The 19,575-nt window shown below is 52.0% G+C and overlaps 1 protein-coding gene across 1 annotated transcript in view; it reads right to left on the reverse strand.

Moving 5' to 3' along the window:
- Positions 1 to 213: 213 nt before the first annotated feature.
- The window catches only part of LOC137333161 (importin subunit alpha-4-like), a 54,805-nt gene continuing 35,443 nt past the window's right edge, over positions 214 to 19,575 (reverse strand). Inside the window, exons 8-13 of the mRNA XM_067997346.1 lie at positions 12,914 to 13,083; positions 12,294 to 12,338; positions 12,073 to 12,204; positions 6,949 to 7,077; positions 5,116 to 5,220; positions 214 to 362 (exon numbers count right to left, since the gene is read on the reverse strand). Coding sequence (XP_067853447.1) covers positions 273 to 362; positions 5,116 to 5,220; positions 6,949 to 7,077; positions 12,073 to 12,204; positions 12,294 to 12,338; positions 12,914 to 13,083 — 671 coding nt within the window. The 3' untranslated portion in view covers positions 214 to 272. The remainder of the gene's footprint in view (positions 363 to 5,115; positions 5,221 to 6,948; positions 7,078 to 12,072; positions 12,205 to 12,293; positions 12,339 to 12,913; positions 13,084 to 19,575) is intronic.

The following is a 19,575-nucleotide window of genomic DNA, read 5'->3' on the forward strand; positions in this document are numbered from 1 at the left end:
AATCTCTTGCAAAACAGTTTGTTTTCACAACAATATAATTTACTGTAAGTAACAATCACGTGTTATTACCAGATTAAAAACACTTAATAAAGATTGTATGACTTTCCTTTCTAGCTGAATATTGTGGAAATTTAATTTTCATATTCTTATAGGAAGTGTATGTTTAAGAAAGTGAAGGAAGTATCGGGGAAAAGTGCAATGTCCAGGAGAAAGTCTGGATTGTGTGTTCACCACACACACTGGCCACACAATAATTTGGTACTTCAGTATTGCTAAAACTTGCAGTTTACCTGTTCCTTTCTCCCACTGATAGTCAAGTTACTGATCGCCCATGCTGCTTCCTTCTGTGTCCCAAAATCTCCCTGGAAGGCATGACAACAATTTAATAAAGTAAGGTCATTAGTTATCGAATATTTAAACATGAAAGTCACTTTACATAAATAGTTCTCAGTACCCGAAATACAGCTGCTCAGGGATTAGCTCCAGGCACACATTAGTGGGGAAATGACAAAGGGCTGTAAAGACATGGAACTGGTCGAATAAATCAACCTATTTCTTCACTAAATTCAACAAAAAACACGATAAATAAAACTTGACATAACCAGAGAAAAGAAATGACATGCATTTATATACAGCCTCAAGACATGCAAAGTGCTTCACAGACAATGAATTACTTTTGAAGTGCAGTCACTGTTATACAGGAAAACACTGCCAATTCTTCACAGCAAGGGCCCACAAACAGATGAAGAACCAACTTGATCTGTGTTTGATGCAATTGCTCAGGGAGGAATATTGGCCAAGACATTGGGAAAACAGCCTGTTCTTCAAGTGACGTCATGGAAACTTTAACAACCAACTGAACAGGCAGATCGTACCGCAGTTTAACGTCTCATCCGAAAGACTGACCCTCCGACAGTGCAGCACTCCTTCATTACTGCCCCACCGACACTGCAGCACTCCCTCATTACTGACCCTCCGACAGTGCAGCGCTCCCTCAGTACTGACCCTCCGACAGTGCAGCGCTCCCTCAGTACTGACCCTCCGACAGTGCAGCGCTCCCTCAGTACTGACCCTCCGACAGTGCAGCGCTCCCTCAGTACTGACCCTCCGACAGTGCGGCGCTCCCTCAGTACTGACCCTCCGACAGTGCGGCGCTCCCTCAGTACTGACCCTCCGACAGTGCAGCGCTCCCTCAGTACTGACCCTCCGACAGTGCAGCGCTCCCTCAGTACTGACCCTCCGACAGTGCAGCACTCCCTCAGTACTGACCCTCCGACAGTGCAGCGCTCCCTCAGTACTGACCCTCCGACAGTGCAGCACTCCCTCAGTACTGACCCTCCGACAGTGCAGCACTCCCTCAGTACTGACCCTCCGACAGTGCGGCGCTCCCTCAGTACTGACCCTCCGACAGTGCAGCGCTCCCTCAGTACTGACCCTCCGACAGCGCAGCGCTCCCTCAGTACTGACCCTCCGACAGCGCAGCGCTCCCTCAGTACTGACCCTCCGACAGTGCAGCGCTCCCTCAGTACTGACCCTCCGACAGTGCAGCGCTCCCTCAGTACTGACCCTCCGACAGTGCAGCGCTCCCTCAGTACTGACCCTCCGACAGTGCAGCGCTCCCTCAGTACTGACCCTCCGACAGTGCAGCGCTCCCTCAGTACTGACCCTCCGACAGTGCAGCGCTCCCTCAGTACTGACCCTCCGACAGTGCAGCGCTCCCTCAGTACTGACCCTCCGACAGTGCAGCGCTCCCTCAGTACTGACCCTCCGACAGTGCAGCGCTCCCTCAGTACTGACCCTCCGACAGTGCAGCGCTCCCTCAGTACTGACCCTCTGACAGTGCAGCGCTCCCTCAGTACTGACCCTCCGACAGTGCAGCGCTCCCTCAGTACTGACCCTCTGACAGTGCAGCGCTCCCTCAGTACTGACCCTCCGACAGTGCAGCGCTCCCTCAGTACTGACCCTCTGACAGTGCAGCGCTCCCTCAGTACTGACCCTCCGACAGTGCAGCGCTCCCTCAGTACTGACCCTCTGACAGTGCAGCGCTCCCTCAGTACTGACCCTCCGACAGTGCAGCGCTCCCTCAGTACTGACCCTCCGACAGTGCAGCGCTCCCTCAGTACTGACCCTCCGACAGTGCAGCACTGAAGTGTCAGCCGAGATTATGTGAGGTCAGTAGCAGGACTTGAACCCACATCCTTCTCATAGAGCTGACACCTGGAGTCAATATGAAAAAAGCGGACTGATGCAACTGTCGTTAAAGAATGACAACCACTTTATGTTATCACATTAAATTTTTCAGGCAACAGACTGCCTCAATCCTAATACCCCACTGTAGAAGTTGAAGAGTGCTTCTCTCAAACGAATTCGTATAGAATTGTTGGGATTGAATCAAATGTCAAAAATAAAGCTATGTTCGAGCAGGGGATCATGCATGTAGACATGTGAAAGCAGAGGGTCATGCATATCGACGTGCGAGAGCAGAGGGTCATGCATGTAGACGTGTGAGCAGGGGGTCATGCATGCAGACATGAACGGGCAGAGGGTCATGCATCTAGATGTAGATAAATCTAAATAAAGGAAATTATGAAAGTATGAGGTGCGAGTTGGCTATGATAGATTGGGGAACTTTACTAAAAGGGATGACGGTGGATAGGCAATGGCTAATATTTAAAGAACGTGTGCAGGAATTACAACAATTATTCATTCCTGTCTGGCGCAAAAATAAAACAGGAAAGATGGCTCAACCGTGGCTTACAAAAGAAATTAGGGATAGTATTAGATCCAAAGAGGAGACATATAAAATTGCCAGAAAAAGCCCCAAGCCTGAGGATTGGGAGCAGTTCAGAATTCAGCAAAGGAGGACAAAGAGATTGATTAAGAAGGGAAAAATAGAGTATGAGAGTAAACTAGCAGGGAACATAAAAACTGACAGTAATAAGCTTCTATAAATATGTCAAGAGAAAAAGATTAGTGAAGACAAATGTAGGTCCCTCAGAGTCAGAAATGGGGGAAATTATAATGGGGAACAAAGAAATGGCAGAACAATTAAACACATACTTTGGTTCTGTCTTCACAAAGGAGGACACAAATAACCTGCCGGAAATGTTAGGGAACCAAGGGTTTAGTGAGAGGGAGGAACTGAAGGAAACCAGTATTAGTAAAAAAAAGTGCTAGGGAAATTAATGGGGCTAAAGGCTGACAAATCCCCAGAGCCTGATAATCTACATCCCACAGTACTAAAGGAAGTGGCCCTGGAAATAGTGGATGCATTGGTGATCATCTTCCAAAATTCTATAGACTCTGGAACAGTTCCTACAGATTAGAGGGCGGCAAATGTAACCCCACTATTTAAAAAAGGAGAGAGAGAAAAAACAGGGAATTACAGACCAGTTAGCCTAACATCAGTAGTGGGGAAAATGCTAGAGTCTATTATAAAAGATGTGATAACAGAACACTCGGAGGGCATTAATGGGATTGGACAAAGTCAGCAAGGGTTTATGAAAGGGAAATCAGGCTTACCAAATCTACTGGAGTTTTTTGAGGATGTAACTAGTAGAATAGATAGGGGAGAACCAGTGGATGTGGTGTATTTGGATTTTCAGAAGGCTTTTGATAAGGTCCCACACAAGAGGTTAGTGTGCAAAATTAAAGCACATGGGATTGGGGGGAATATACTGGCATGGATTGAGAATTGGTTGACAGAGAGGAAAAAGAGAATAGGAATAAACGGGTCTTTTTCCGGGTGGCAGGCAGTGACTAGTGGGGTACCGCAGGGATCAGTGCTTGGGCCCCAGCTATTCACAATATATAACAATGATTTGGATGAGGGAACTGAATGTAACATTTCCAAGTTTGTAGACGACACAAAGCTGGGGTGGAATGTGAGCTGTGAGGAGGATGCAAAGAGGCTCCAATATGATTTAGACAAGTTGGGTGAGTGGGCAAGAACATGGCAGATGCAGTATAACGTGGATAAATGTGAGGTTATCCACTTTGGTTGTAAAAACAGAAAAGCAGATTATTATCTGAATGGTGATAGATTGGGAAAAGGGGAGGTGCAACGAGACCTGGGTGTCCTTGTACACCAGTCGCTGAAAGCGAGCATTCAGGTGCAGCAAGCAGTTAGGAAGGCGAATGGTATGTTGGCCTTCATTGCAAGAGGATTTGAGTACAGGAGCAGGGATGTCTTACTGCAGTTATACAGGGCCTTGGTGACACCACATCTGGAGTATTGTGTGCAGTGTTGGTCTCCTTATCTGAGGAAGGATGTCCTTGCCATGGAGGGAGTGCAACGAAGGTTTACCAGACTGATCCCTGGGATGGCAGGACTGACGTATGAAGAGGGATTGGGTCGACTAGGCCTATATTCACTCGAGTTTAGAAGAATGAGAGGTGATCTCATCGAAACATATAAAATTCTAACAGGACTAGACAGACTAGATGCAGGGAGGATGTTCCCGATGGCAGGAGTCCAGGTGAGGGTCACAGTCTCAGGATACGGGGTATGCCATTCAGAACCGAGATAAGGAGAAATTTCTTCACTCAGAGGGTGGTGAACCTGTGGAATTCTCTAACACAGAAGGCAGTGGAGGCCAAGTCATTAGATGTATTCAAGGAGAGAGATACACTTCTTAATGCTAAATGGATCAAGGGGTAAGGGGAAAAAGTGGGAACAGGGTACTGAGTTAGACGATCAGCCATGATCATTTTGAACGGCGGAGCAGGGCCGAAGGGCCGAATGGCCTACTCTTGCTCCTATTTTCTATGTTTCTACGTGTGAGAGCAGAGGATCGTGCATGTAGACATGAGAGAGCAGGGGGTCACGCATGTCGCTGTGTGCGAGCAGAGGGTCACACATGCAGCCTTGTGAGCAGGGGGTCATGTGCGTAGAATTGTGCGAACAGAGCAGAGGACTGTTTGCTTGACCATGGAGCGACAGTATGAATACTGCTGACTCCATGACTCTAAGCAAGTACTTTTCGAACAGGTACATGCAGTATACCAGCCTGATAATGCGGGATTGTTAATGCCAAGGGTTCCAAAGGTTTCGTAAAAAATATAAAAAACATAGTTCATGCAGGTAACTGTTCACAGAGTAGGAACTGTACTTACTTTGGTGAGATGATGGACAATCATCGGAATGAGTCCGGCGTCTATTACAGATTGCACTTGCTGCTGGTTTCCAGCGGTGACATTTGAAAGGAACCACACTGCCTCCTGCACAGAACATTACCGCAGTTTACAGTCTGCTGGACTGAGATCACATTACAGCATTTACTTTACTGCCAGCACTTTTATACGTGCCCCGGGGGGGGGGGGGGGGGGGGGGGGGGAGGGGCGCGGGGCCCCTCCGTGCCCCGGGGGGGGGGGGGGGGGGGAGGGGCGCGGGGCCCCTCCGTGCCCCGGGGGGGGGGGGGGGGGGGGAGGGGCGCGGGGCCCCTCCGTGCCCCGGGGGGGGGGGGGGGGGGGGGCGCGGGGCCCCTCCGTGCCCCGGGGGGGGGGGGGGGGGGGGGCGCGGGGCCCCTCCGTGCCCCGGGGGGGGGGGGGGGGGGGGGCGCGGGGCCCCTCCGTGCCCCGGGGGGGGGGGGGGGGGGGGGGCGCGGGGCCCCTCCGTGCCCCGGGGGGGGGGGGGGGCGCGGGGCCCCTCCGTGCCCCGGGGGGGGGAGGGGCGCGGGGCCCCACTGTGCACCGGGGGGGAGGGGCGCGGGGCCCCTCCGTGCCCCGGGGGGGGAGGGGCGCGGGGCCCCTCCGTGCCCGGGGGGGGGAGGGGCGCGGGGCCCCTCCGTGCCCGGGGGGGGGAGGGGCGCGGGGCCCCTCCGTGCCCGGGGGGGGGGGGGGGGGGGGGAGGGGCGCGGGGCCCCTCCGTGCCCGGGGGGGGGGGGGGAGGGGCGCGGGGCCCCTCCGTGCCCCGGGGGGGGGGGAGGGGCGCGGGGCCCCTCCGTGCCCCGGGGGGGGGGGGGGGGAGGGGCGCGGGGCCCCTCCGTGCCCCGGGGGGGGGGGGAGGGGCGCGGGGCCCCTCCGTGCCCCGGGGGGGGGGAGGGGCGCGGGGCCCCTCCGTGCCCCGGGGGGGGGGAGGGGCGCGGGGCCCCTCCGTGCCCCGGGGGGGGGGAGGGGCGCGGGGCCCCTCCGTGCCCCGGGGGGGGAGGGGCGCGGGGCCCCTCCGTGCCCCGGGGGGGGAGGGGCGCGGGGCCCCTCCGTGCCCCGGGGGGGGGAGGGGCGCGGGGCCCCTCCGTGCCCCGGGGGGGGGAGGGGCGCGGGGCCCCTCCGTGCCCCGGGGGGGGAGGGGCGCGGGGCCCCTCCGTGCCCCGGGGGGGGAGGGGCGCGGGGCCCCTCCGTGCCGGGGGGAGGGGCGCGGGGCCCCTCCGTGCCGGGGGGGGAGGGGCGCGGGGCCCCTCCGTGCCCCGGGGGGGGGGAGGGGCGCGGGGCCCCTCCGTGCCCCGGGGGGGGGGGAGGGGCGCGGGGCCCCTCCGTGCCCCGGGGGGGGGGGAGGGGCGCGGGGCCCCTCCGTGCCCCGGGGGGGGAGGGGCGCGGGGCCCCTCCGTGCCCCGGGGGGGGAGGGGCGCGGGGCCCCTCCGTGCCCCGGGGGGGGAGGGGCGCGGGGCCCCTCCGTGCCCCGGGGGGGGAGGGGCGCGGGGCCCCTCCGTGCCCCGGGGGGGAGGGGCGCGGGGCCCCTCCGTGCCCCGGGGGGGGAGGGGCGCGGGGCCCCTCCGTGCCGGGGGGAGGGGCGCGGGGCCCCTCCGTGCCGGGGGGGAGGGGCGCGGGGCCCCTCCGTGCCGGGGGGGAGGGGCGCGGGGCCCCTCCGTGCCGGGGGGGGGAGGGGCGCGGGGCCCCTCCGTGCCGGGGGGGGAGGGGCGCGGGGCTCCTCCGTGCCGGGGGGAGGGGCGGGAAATGGCAAATCAGCACCTCCAGGAAGAAAACAAATAAAAAATCTACAATAAAAGTTACCTTGTTGATCTTCTCCTTCGGGTGAGTGAGTAGGTTTGGGAAGTGGGAGAGTACGTCACAGTTCAATATGATCTGCGTCTGCTCATCAGTGCCAGTTACTATATTACCCACAGCTCTCAACGCAGCCGTCTGTGAAAGAAAGGGACACAAACATTTCAAACACATCAAATTGCACTGGGCCTCAAACATATCAGTGTCATGTGTCAGCACATCGGAAGAGTTTGATATTTGATTCCAGAGTTATTGCAAGCCTTGATGAAAGCCACAGTTACACTACTTGAACTCAATAAATCTTACAAATTCATTGCAGTATATCGATATATTCATAAATGTATAAAATTAGGTACTTTTTCTGTCACCTGAATTCTAATTGGATTTACTGTGTTATAATTTGAAATTTGAGGTCCCCACTAATCTCCAAAAGGAGGAAGGTGACTTCCTGCTGCTTTTTACACTCGGACCTTTCCCTGAAGGTCCTGAGAGAATGTGGAGGTGTTGATGCTGTTAAGGGATCGAGAGTGTCTGAGGGACCCATTCTGTATTGAGCCACTAAGGTTAAAAGCCTTGACAATGCAGGCTTCACAAGTCACAAACAGCCTGATGGAGGTTACACAACACCTTAATTCTGAACTTTTCCACAATTCATGCACGCCTAGAGACCAACGTTTCTGCAGTATAGCAATAATAGGGTATATTCTGTGCTTTGCTTGACCTAAACACCAGCAGCTTCTGTTAGCCTCTGGGACCACAGATGAGAGATGTTTAGATAGCGTGGAACTTTGTGATAAAGACAGGTAGAAGCTGGTGCAGAGTGTATAAGGGTCATGGAATGTATGTTAAGTGATGCAGTGAGGAAGATATAAAAAGGGCGAGATTATAAAGCAAAGTTAGAAGGGTAAGAAGCAGATTTAGAAAGTTGAGATCAATGATTAACATGTGATCGTCTACAGCAAGGCATCGCCATGCATTCTGGGATGTTGTGTGTGAGTATGTTCACTTAACCCTTAATAAACTTGTGAGCGTTTGACTTTTGAGTCTCGAACTCTCATTGCGTCTGGTTTAGATATTCTCTCGGGTACAGTGGTGCTGTGCACTCTAACAGTATAAGCATCTTCAGAAGCGCGCTCGTACTGTCCAATATCCAATTACACATTAAGGTAACCTGGGGACCCCCTTATGATCTGAACAAGATATTGTGCCTTCCTTCTGCATGAAGTCTAATGTGTGCTTCATGAGAGACACGTTGGTGAGACAGATACGGAATGCTAAGCTGCTTTATTTCACACACAGCAAGTGAATGTACAGAGTAACAGGCAGAGCAAAGTCCAGTTAGTCAGAATGCAATCACATTTTTCTCCTTAAGAAATGGGAGAAAATAATAAACCACATGTTCGCTCCCCTTTGTTTTTGGAATTACCTTTCTTTCAGACAACTTCCACCTATAAAAACTAACCTCCTGCTTTTTAGCTTCCAGTTCCAGAGACTGCAGTCTCTTATTTAAAAACCAGACGGACTCAAAACCTGTCTTTTCCCTTCTTTGTTAATTCGGACCTCACAAAGTAGGGGACAGGGTGTCTCAGTCCTTCCCTATGCAAGGATTCATCAGCAAGCCTGGCACCAAAACTAACCACATCCTCACCCAGGGGTTTTTCTCCAGACACCTCATGCTTTGCCCATATGAACAGAATTGTCCTCACCACAATGGGTGTGAATTCTTGTTGACGAGATAACGTGACTACTACAGAAAGCATACAGTAGTGGTGAACGGTTGTTTTTCAGACTGGAGGGAAGTATACAGTGGCATTCCCCAGGGGTCAGTATTAGGACCACTGCTCTTTTTGAGATATATTAATTACCTGGATTTGGGTATTCAGGGTATAATTTCAAAGTTTGCAGATGCCACGAAACTCGGAAATGTAATAAACAATGTGGAGGATAGCAACAGCCTTCAGGAGGACATGGGCAGACTGGTGAAATGGGCAGACATATGGCAGATGAAATTTAACAGAGAGAAGTGTGAAGTGAAGCTTGCAAAGTCATGAGCAGACACAGGAACACAGTCCAGGAACGGAAAAGCCTGCAGTCTATGGGCCAGTCCTAGAAACTAACATATCTCAATCGCCCACTCCCTTAAATATTGATCCAATGTTTCCACACCACCTGAATCCACTGCTTCACCGGGTGGTCCACTTCACACATTCACACCCTGCTAGAGAAAATTAGTAAATCTAGTTTGACCATGCACCTTTCCTCTTCTAAGCTCGAGTCCATGTCCCTTGGCTGGTGGAAACCTGCAGGCACAGAATTCTCAATTCCATGCCGATCTGCACTTGTGGATGTTAGCAATTCTATAAGTCTTAAATCTTTAAACCAAAAATTCACCACTAAAACTGGATTATATTGGAATTATGTCCACTTACATTATTCCTCATAGTCCCCCACAACTTAGAATGAGAACCCAGCGATTGCTGGTCACTAACAGCAAGATGCACATTGTTAATACCCTCACAAAATGGTCACATCATTACAAAGGGTTTGATGTCAAAGTGGGTGATAGTGGTTTTGGTATCGTGACTCACATCATCACCCACCTTTTCACTGCTATTCACAAACTGGCTAGGAGGTTCAACCAATTTTATTTATTGTGTTCTCGGGATGTGGCAATACCGCATTTATTGGCCATCACTTGTTGCCATGAGAAGCTGGTGATGGGCCTTCTCCTTGAACCACTGCAGTCCATGTGGTGTTAGGTAGGAAACGTCAGCATTTTGGCCCTAGTGACTATGAAGGAATGGCCATATATGTCTCAGTCAGAATGGTGGGTGACTTGGAGGAGATGTGAAGGTGAGAGTATTCCCACAGCATGGTTGCTCTTGTTCTTCTCGGCGGTAGAGGTCACGGGGCTGCGAGGTGTTGTAGTAGTATGCGTGGGGAGTTGCTGCAATGCATCCTGTAGATACCACAGACTGTAGCCACAGTGCAACAGTGGCACAGTGGGTGGATATTGAGTTCAGTGGAAAGGATGCTGATCAAATGGACTGCTTTGTCCTGGATGGTTACGTGCTCCTTGAGCATTGCTGTAGCTGCACCCATCCAGGCGAGTGGCAATTATTCCATCACACTCCTGATTTTAGCCTTGTAGATGATGGCGAGGCTTTGAGGGGTCAGGAGGTGAATCACCTGCCACAGAGTACCCAGCCCCTGCCCTGCTCTTGTAGCCACAGGGTTGATATGACTGGTCGAGTTAAGGTTCTATCTGGTAACTCTGGGGATGTTGATGGTGGTGCCATTGAAGGAGAGAGCGAGGTGGTTGGACCTTTGCTTATTGGACATAAGAACATAAGAAATAGGAGCAGGAGTAGGCCAATCGGCCCCTCGAGCCTGCTCTGCCATTCAATAAGATCATGGCTGATCTGATCCGAACTTCAAATCTAAATTCATGTCCAATTTCCTGCCCGCTCCCCGTAACCCCTAATTCCCTTTACTTCTAGGTGATTGGTGACTGCCTGCCACTGACGTGGTGGGAACGTTACCTAGCAATTGCGAGTCCAAGCCTAGATGATGTCCAGGGCCTGCTCTAGGCTGGAATCTACTGCTTCATTATTGGAGGAGTTTTGAATTGAGCTGAAAACTGTAGAATGATCAGCAAACAGCCACACCTTATGACAGATGGAAGGTCATTGATGAAGCAGCTGAAGGTAACAACACCATGGCTACAAAAGCAGTGTAGAGGCTGGGTACCTCAATGAGTGGCTCAATTCCTCTTCACCATCTACAAGGCTCGAGTCAGGAATGCAATGGAATATTCATCAGGAAGGAGAAGAGCAGCAAAGTCATGAGAGCACCATCACCTCCAAGGTACACACTGTCCTGACAATGATATGTCGCCAACCTTCATCGGTGATGTCCATATCAGGCGTTGTTGACATCACATGCCAAAACAGCGCTCATGACTCACTTGCAGACCCTGCCCTGAACTGATGAATCATTTCTCCTCCAGAGAAAAACAAACACAAAAATGCTCCATGAAAATGCTGTAACGTTGAACAGTAATTCCATATAAAGGGGTTCGACTGGAAAGATCTTGAGAGATGCAGGAAGTATCCTTTTGAAGAATGAAGATCTTACAAGGCAAACAGGCACGAGGAAACATTTTTTTACGCAGCGAGTTGTAACGATCTGGAATGCGCTGCCTGAAAGGGCGGAGGAAGCAGATTCAATAATAACTTTCAAATGGGAATTAGATAAATACTTGAAGGGGACAAATATTTGCAGGGCTATGGGGAAAGAGCAGGGGAGTGGGACTAATTGGATAGCTCTTTCAAAGAGCCAGCACAGGCACGATGGGCCGAACAGCCTCCTGTGCTGTACCTGTTATGATACTATGAAATAGTCTTTCTCCTTTGCAGCAGCAAACATGTCTTAAAAGGAGCTGCTTCCAAGTGATTGTCCTCTGAGCTTACTCTTTTATGCAGAAGATGATGTTAAGAATGTGCAAGATTACCCGCCGCTGTACCAGTTCAGATGAAGCATTAATCCCAATGGCCCATTACAGTCCAGACAAAGCATTAATCCCAATGGCCCATTACAGTCCAGACAAAGCATTAATCCCAATGGCCCATTACAGTCCAGACAAAGCATTAATCCCAATGGCCCATTACAGTCCAGACAAAGCATTAATCCCAATGGCCCATTACAGTCCAGACAAAGCATTAATCTCAATGGCCCATTACAGTCCAGACAATGCATTAATCTCAATGGCCCATTACAGTCCAGACAAAGCATTAATCCCAATGGCCCATTACAGTCCAGACAAAGCATTAATCTCAATGGCCCATTACAATTATACAAAGCATTAATCTCAATGGCCCATTACAGTCCAGACAAAGCATTAATCTCAATGGCCCATTACACTGTAGACAAAGCACTAATCTCAATGGCCCATTACAGTCCAGACAAAGCATTAATCTCAATGGCCCATTACAGTCCAGACAAAGCATTAATCTCAATGGCCCATTACAGTCCAGACAAAGCATTAATCTCAAAGGCCCATTACAGTCTATACAAAGCATTAATCTCAATGGCCCATCAATAGGCAGCCGTGCAGTTTTTTTTTGAGCTTACCTGAACTTTTACCTCTTGGCAACTTAGAAGTGGAATTAGATGAGGGACTACGCCAGAGTCTATCACCATCTGGATCTGTTCATTTCCACCGTCAGTCAAGTAGGACAGAGCCCAGACTGTGTCAACTAGAATCTAAGATAACGAATGGTTGTAAAGTATAGCAATTACAGAAACTAACGTCAGGGTTTACAAACTGCAGGAAGATTTTTCTAAATACTTACATTTGTATCACTGTGCTGTATTAATACACCCAAAGCCGGCAGCAACTGCAGAAGAAAGAGGGTCCTTGTTACATATTATCCATCCATTAAAACGACTGCTGAATTCATTTAATTAAAAACGCTGTCTCAAATAGACAACTAATTCAGCAGTCTCATTGGAGAGTAATCCTGTTTCTAAGCAAACAACTCAATTCTGTTTCATTGCAGTTGGTGTTCACAAGGTGGAATAAGTTAGTTCTAAGGAACGGAGTCCTGTAGGTTCTTGGATGGCACATCACCACATTAATGATGAGATGAGTATTTCCAGGGCTCTGGGTTGGCCTGAATGCTGAAATTAACTCCCAACATGCATTTACTGTGCAGTAAAATCCGCAGTGTGAGCATCAGCCAGCAGCTTATAGTCACAGCCCCTGCATCTAACACCCCACCCCCATCAGACCTCCAGTGATTGTTAGACTAATATAATCTAGTGGGAAAGGGAAACTGTGGAGACACCAGAAGCTGCTGCAGGAGAAATAAAAACAAAAATATGAAGTGAGGTTTCATGGTGAAATAATGTCCTGCCTCTCTCAATACAAACAGCACAGTCGGCATTAACAGGAACTGTAAATCAAACCTACCTCTTGAATGGTCTCTGCTGGTGGTGGTGGGTCTTTATTTCTGCACAGATTGACAATTACCCACGTGACATTCCGTAAGAAGCTGATTGGGATAGAAGGATTAATAAACGAGAGCAGAGGCTTTATCACTCCTAGACTGATGACATAGTCTCTACACTGGGGACCGTCACCTGAACAGAGAGGAAAGGTTTCGTTAGAGAGAATCATAGAAAATTTACAGCACAGAAGGAGGCCATTCGGCCCATCTTGTCCACGCTGGCTGAAAATGAGCCAACCAGCCTAATCCCACTTTCCAGCACTTGGTCCGTAGCCCTGTAGGTTACGGCACTTCAGGTGCACATCCAGGTACTTTTTACATGAGTTGAGGGTTTCTGCCTCTACCATCCTCTCAGGCAGTGAGTTCCAGACCCCCACCACCCTCTGAGTGAAAAACTTTTCCTCAGCTCCCCTCTAATCCTTCTACCAATCACTTTAAATCTATGCCACCTGGTTATTGACCTCTCTGCTAAAGGGATATAGGTCCTTCCTATCCACTCTATTTAGGCCCCTCATAATTTTATACACCTCAATTAAATCTCCCCTCGGCCTCCTCTGTTCCAAAGAGAACAACCCCAGCCAATCCAATCTTTCCTCATAGCTAAAATTCTCCAGTCCTGGCAACATCCTCGTAAATCTCCTCTGTACCCTCTCGAGTGGAAATTACATCTTTCCTGTAATGTGGTGACCAGAACTGTACACAGTACTCAAACTGTGGCTTAACCAGTGTTTTATACAGTTCTAAACAATTTTACAATACCAAGTTATAGTCCAGCAATTTTATTTTAAATTCACAAGCTTTCGGAGACTTCCTCCTTCCTCAGGTAAATGTTCAGGAGCTCCTTGAAGCCTACGCATTTATACATATAGAACAATACATGGTGTTTACAGAATGCTCCTGCAACTGCCCGTTGCCAAGGCAATCACCGTGTTCAGACAGAGAGGTGTCACCTGCAGAACCCCCGAATACACATTCAACAAAAAAACAAACAGGAAAAAAAAGAGAGGCAGAAACATCCGGAAGGCAGAGAAAGCCAGCAAATGACCCATTATATTAAAAACAGATAACATTTGTTCACTGGTGGGGTAACGTGTAGCGTGACATGAACCCAAGATCCCGGTTGAGGCCGTCCTCATGGGTGCGGAACTTGGCTATCAATTTCTGCTCGACGATTTTGCGTTGTCGTGTGTCTCGAAGGCCGCCTTGGAGTACGCTTACCCGAAGGTCGGTGGATGAATGTCCATGACTGCTGAAGTGTTCCCCGACTGGGAGGGAACCCTCCTGTTTGGCGATTGTTGCGCGGTGTCCGTTCATCCGTTGTCGCAGCGTCTGCATGGTCTCGCCAATGTACCATGCTCTGGGGCATCCTTTCCTGCAACGTATGAGGTAGACAACGTTGGCCGAGTCACAGGAGTATGAACCATGCACCTGGTGGGTGGTGTCCTCTCGTGTGATGGTGGTATCTGTGTCGATGATCTGGCATGTCTTACAGAGGTTACCGTGGCAGGGTTGTGTGGCGTCGTGGACGCTGTTCTCTTGAAAGCTGGGTAATTTGCTGCGAACGATGGTCTGTTTGAGGTTGGGTGGCTGTTTAAAGGCGAGTAGTGGAGGTGTGGGGATGGCCATAGCGAGGTGTTTGTCCTCATTGATGACATGTTGAAGGCTGCGGAGAACATGGCGTAGTTTCTCCGCTCCGGGGAAGTACTGGACGACAAAGGGTACTCTGTTGGTTGCGTCCCGTGTTGGTCTCCTGAGGAGGTCTATGCGATTTTTTGCTGTGGCCCGTCGGAACTGTCGATCGATGAGTCGAGCGTCATATCCCGTTCTTACTAGGGCGTCTTTCAGCGTCTGTAGGTGTCCATCGCGTTCCTCCTCGTCTGAGCAGACCCTGTGTATTCGCAGGGCCTGTCCATAGGGGATGGCCTCTTTGACGTGGTTAGGGTGGAAGCTGGAAAAGTGGAGCATCGTGAGGTTGTCCGTGGGCTTGCGGTAGAGTGAGGTGCTGAGGTGCCCGTCTTTGATGGAGATTCGTGTGTCCAAGAAAGAAACTGATTCTGAGGAGTAGTCCATGGTGAGCTTGATGGTGGGATGGAACTTGTTGATGTTATCGTGTAGTCTCTTTAGTGATTCCTTGCCGTGGGTCCATAGAAAGAAAATGTCGTCGATGTATCTGGTGTATAGTGTTGGTTGGAGGTCTTGTGCAGTGAAGAAGTCCTGCTCGAACTTGTGCATGAAAATGTTGGCGTATTGGGGTGCGAATTTGGTCCCCATGGCTGTTCCGTGTGTTTGGGTAAAGAACTGGTTATCGAAGGTGAAGACATTGTGATCCAGGATGAAGCGGATGAGTTGTAGGATGGCTTCCGGAGATTGGCTGTTGTTGGTGTTGAGTATTGATGCTGTCGCAGCGATGCCGTCATCGTGGGGGATACTGGTGTATAGTGCCGAGACGTCCATCGTGGTGAGAAGTGTTCCTGGTTCAACTGGTCCGTGGGTACTGAGTTTTTGTAGGAAGTCTGTAGTGTCGCGACAGAAGCTGGGGGTTCCCTGTACGATGGGTTTCAGGATGCCCTCGATGTATCCAGAGAGGTTCTCACACAGGGTTCCGTTGCCTGATACGATGGGACGTCCGGGTGTGTTGGCTTTGTGTATCTTTGGGAGGCAGTAGAAGTCTCCCACGCGGGGATTACGTGGGATGAGAGTGCGTAGGATGCTTTGAAGGTCTGGATCGAAGGTCTTGATCAGTTTGTTGAGCTGGTGGGTGTGTTCTTTGGTCGGATCTGCGGGTAACCGTCTGTAGTGTTCCTGGTTGTCCAGTTGTCGGTATGCTTCTTTGCAATAGTCTGTTCTGTTCTGTATGACTATGGCTCCTCCTTTGTCCGCTGGTTTGATGACGATGTTGCGGTTGGTCTTGAGAGCGTTGATGGCGTTGCGTTGTGCTCGGGTGACATTCTGGACTGTCTTCTGAGTGCGGCTGATGAATCTGGCATTGACGCATTTCCTGACAGCTTGATCATACATGTCCAGCTGAGGGCAGCGACCCTCCGGAGGAGTCCAGTTTGACTCTTTCCTCTTCGGTTGCTGTACCGCGGATCCCTCTGTCTGCTGTTCCGGATCGTCGATTGTCTCATTGGGTTCGCTGCTGAAATCTTGGGGTTTGTGGTAGAATTCCCGGAGCCTCATTCTCCTGATGAATTCCTCTGTGTCCGCCGCGAGACTAGTGGGGTCCATTTTGGTAGTGGGGCAGAAATTGAGCCCTCGGCTGAGAACTTCGATTTCGTCTGGTTGAAGGGTGTGGTCGGATAAATTGACAATAGACTTCCCTGTGGTTGCAACCGTGGTACCAGGGGAAGCTTGGTCGTTGCTGGTGGTGATGCCGAGTTTCTCAAGCTTCCTGCTCTTGGTTTTCATGTAGGCAGCGTAGTTCCGTTCTAGCATAACCTCCCTGCTCTTATATTCTATGCCTCGACTAATAAAGGAAAGTATTCCATATGCCTTCTTAACCACCTTATCTACCTGTCCTGCTACCTTCAGGGATCTGTGGACATGCACTCCAAGGTCCCTCACTTCCTCTACACCTCTCAGTATCCTCCCATTTATTGTGTATTCCTTTGCCGTGTTTGCTCTCCCCAAATGCATCATCTCACACTTCTCCAGATTGAATTCCATTTGCCACTTTTCTGCCCACCTGACCAGTCCATTGATATCTTCCTGCAGTCTGCAGCTTTCCTCCTCACTATCAACCACACGGCCAATTTTTGTATCATCTGCAAACTTCTTAATCATGCCCCCTACATTTAAGTCCAAATCGTTAATATATATCACAAAAAGCAAGGGACCCAGTACTGAGCCCTGCGGAACCCCGCTAGAAACAGCCTTCCTGTCACAAAGACATCCATCGACCATTACCCTTTGCTTCCTGCCAATTTTGGATCCAACTTGCCACATCTCCACACGCCCGCCCCACCCTCCGCACGCATGCCCGCCCATCCGGAAGCCCCGCCCCTTCCGCACGCATGCCCCCGCAGATACCACCCCTCCGCATACTTGCCCGCCTGCATCTCCCCGCTACACGCCCGCACACTCCTCCACACACTCCTGGTGGAAGCCAGACCAGAGTGTTTGTGAGTTCTCACAACCACCACTTAACTGCCAGTTCCTCAGTTACTTCGTTTTCTTCAGTTCATATAAACATACAAAAACAATAGGAAAAGACCAGCCGGTCCACCGAGCCTATCCTATACTGTTTTGGTGTAACTTAGACACACAGTCACCCCCAATCTCCGCTCCCCACCGCGCACCGTCACCCCCAATTCCCGCACCTCATTGATCCACCGTCACCCCCAATCCCCATCAACGCACCGTTACCCCCAATCCCTGCTCCCCATCGACGCACCATCACCCCCAATCCCTGCTCCCCATCGACGCACCATCACCCCCAATCCCTGCTCCCCATCGACGCACCATCACCCCCAATCCCTGCTCCCCATCGACGCACGTCACCCCCAATCCCTGCTCCCCATCGCGCACCGTCACCCCCAATCCCCGCACCTCATTGATCCACCGTCACTCCCAATCCCCATCGCGCACCGTCACCCCCAATCCCCGCACCTCATCGATCCACCGTCACCCCCAATCCCCATGCCCCATTGACACACCATCACCCCCAATCCCCGCTCCCCATCGACGCACGTCACCCCCAATCCCCGCTACCCATCGACGCACGTCACCCCCAATCCCTGCTCCCCATCGCGCACCGTCACCCCCAATCCCCGCACCTCATTGATCCACCGTCACTCCCAATCCCCATCGCGCACCGTCACCCCCAATCCCCGCACCTCATCGATCCACCGTCACCCCCAATCCCCATGCCCCATTGACACACCATCACCCCCAATCCCCGCTCCCCATCGACGCACGTCACCCCCAATCCCCGCTACCCATCGACGCACGTCACCCCCAATCCCCGCTCCCCATCGACGCACGTCACCCCCAATCCCCGCTACCCATCGACGCACGTCACCCCCAATCCCCATTGACGCACCATCACCCCCAATCCCTGCTCCCCATCGACGCATGTCACCCCCAATCCCCGTACGTTACCTCTAATCCCCGGTCCCCATCGACACACCATCACCCCCAATCCATATCGACACACTGTCACCCCCAATCCCCGCTCATCGACCCACCATCACCCCCAATCCCCACGTCCCATCAATGCACCGTCACCACCAAACCCCCTCCCCAACTCACACACCGTCACCCCAATCCCCACTCCCATCGGCCCACCATTACCCCCAATCCCCCAAACCATCGACGCACCATCACCCAATCCCCGCTCACCATCAACCAGTCACCCCTAATCAACGGACCGTCGCCCCCAATCCCCACTCCCCATCAACCCACCATCACCCCAATCCCTGCTCTCCGTTGACCGGTCACCCCCAATCCCTGTTCTCCATCGACGCACCGTCACCCCCAATCCCATCGACTCACCGTCACCCCCAATCCCATCGACTCACCGTCACCCCCAATCCCATCGACTCACCGTCACCCCCAATCCCATCGACTCACCGTCACCCCCAATCCCATCGACTCACCGTCACCCCCAATCCCATCGACTCACCGTCACCCCCAATCCCATCGACTCACCGTCACCCCCAATCCCATCGATCCACCGTCACCCCCAACCCCTGTTCTCCATCGACGCACCGTCACCCCCAATCCCATCGACTCACCGTCACCCCCAATCCCATCGACTCACCGTCACCCCCAATCCCATCGACTCACCGTCACCCCCAATCCCATCGACGCACCGTCACCCCCAATCCCATCGACTCACCGTCACCCCCAATCCCATCGACTCACCGTCACCCCCAATCCCATCGACTCACCGTCACCCCCAATCCCATCGACTCACCGTCACCCCCAATCCCATCGATCCACTGTCACCCCCAACCCCTGTTCTCTATCGATGCACCGTCACCCCCAATCCCATCGACCCACCGTCATGCCCAATCTCTGTTCTCCATTGACGCACTGTCACCCCCAATCCCCCCTCACCATTGACCCACCATCACCACCAATCCCCATCAACCCACTGTCACCCCCAGTCCCCGCTCCCCATCGACCAGTCACCTCCAACCCTCGCTCCCCGTCTCCCCCAATTCCCGCTCCCCATCAACCCACCATCACCCCCAATCCCCGCTCCCAATTGACCCGTCTCCCCCAATCCCCGCTCCCCATCGACCCACCATCACCCCCAATCCCCACTCCCCATTGATCCACCATCACCCCCAATCCCCGCTCCTCATCGACCCACCATCACCCCCAATCCCCATCTCATGCAATCTCCAGGGAGAGAGAAAAAGAGAGAAAAAAATTTGAGGTCAATTTAGGGAAAAAAACTCCGAAAAATTGATCTCCAACCCCCCCATGGCTCTCTCAAGTTCCAGGAGACACCGGTGATAGAGACACATATCTGCGAATACCCCCTCTGCCTCTATATGAGGTTAGCTTGGCCACACTCAGGATCTCGTCCAGCTCCTGACTGAATGCTTGCAGTGATTCTTCATTCACTGTACGTGCTAGCAACATGTTCCAGAGGTTGGTGACTCTGTGTAAAGAA

Source organism: Heptranchias perlo, chromosome 15 (assembly GCF_035084215.1).
Source record: "Heptranchias perlo isolate sHepPer1 chromosome 15, sHepPer1.hap1, whole genome shotgun sequence".
Classification (NCBI taxonomy): Eukaryota; Metazoa; Chordata; class Chondrichthyes; order Hexanchiformes; family Hexanchidae; genus Heptranchias; species Heptranchias perlo.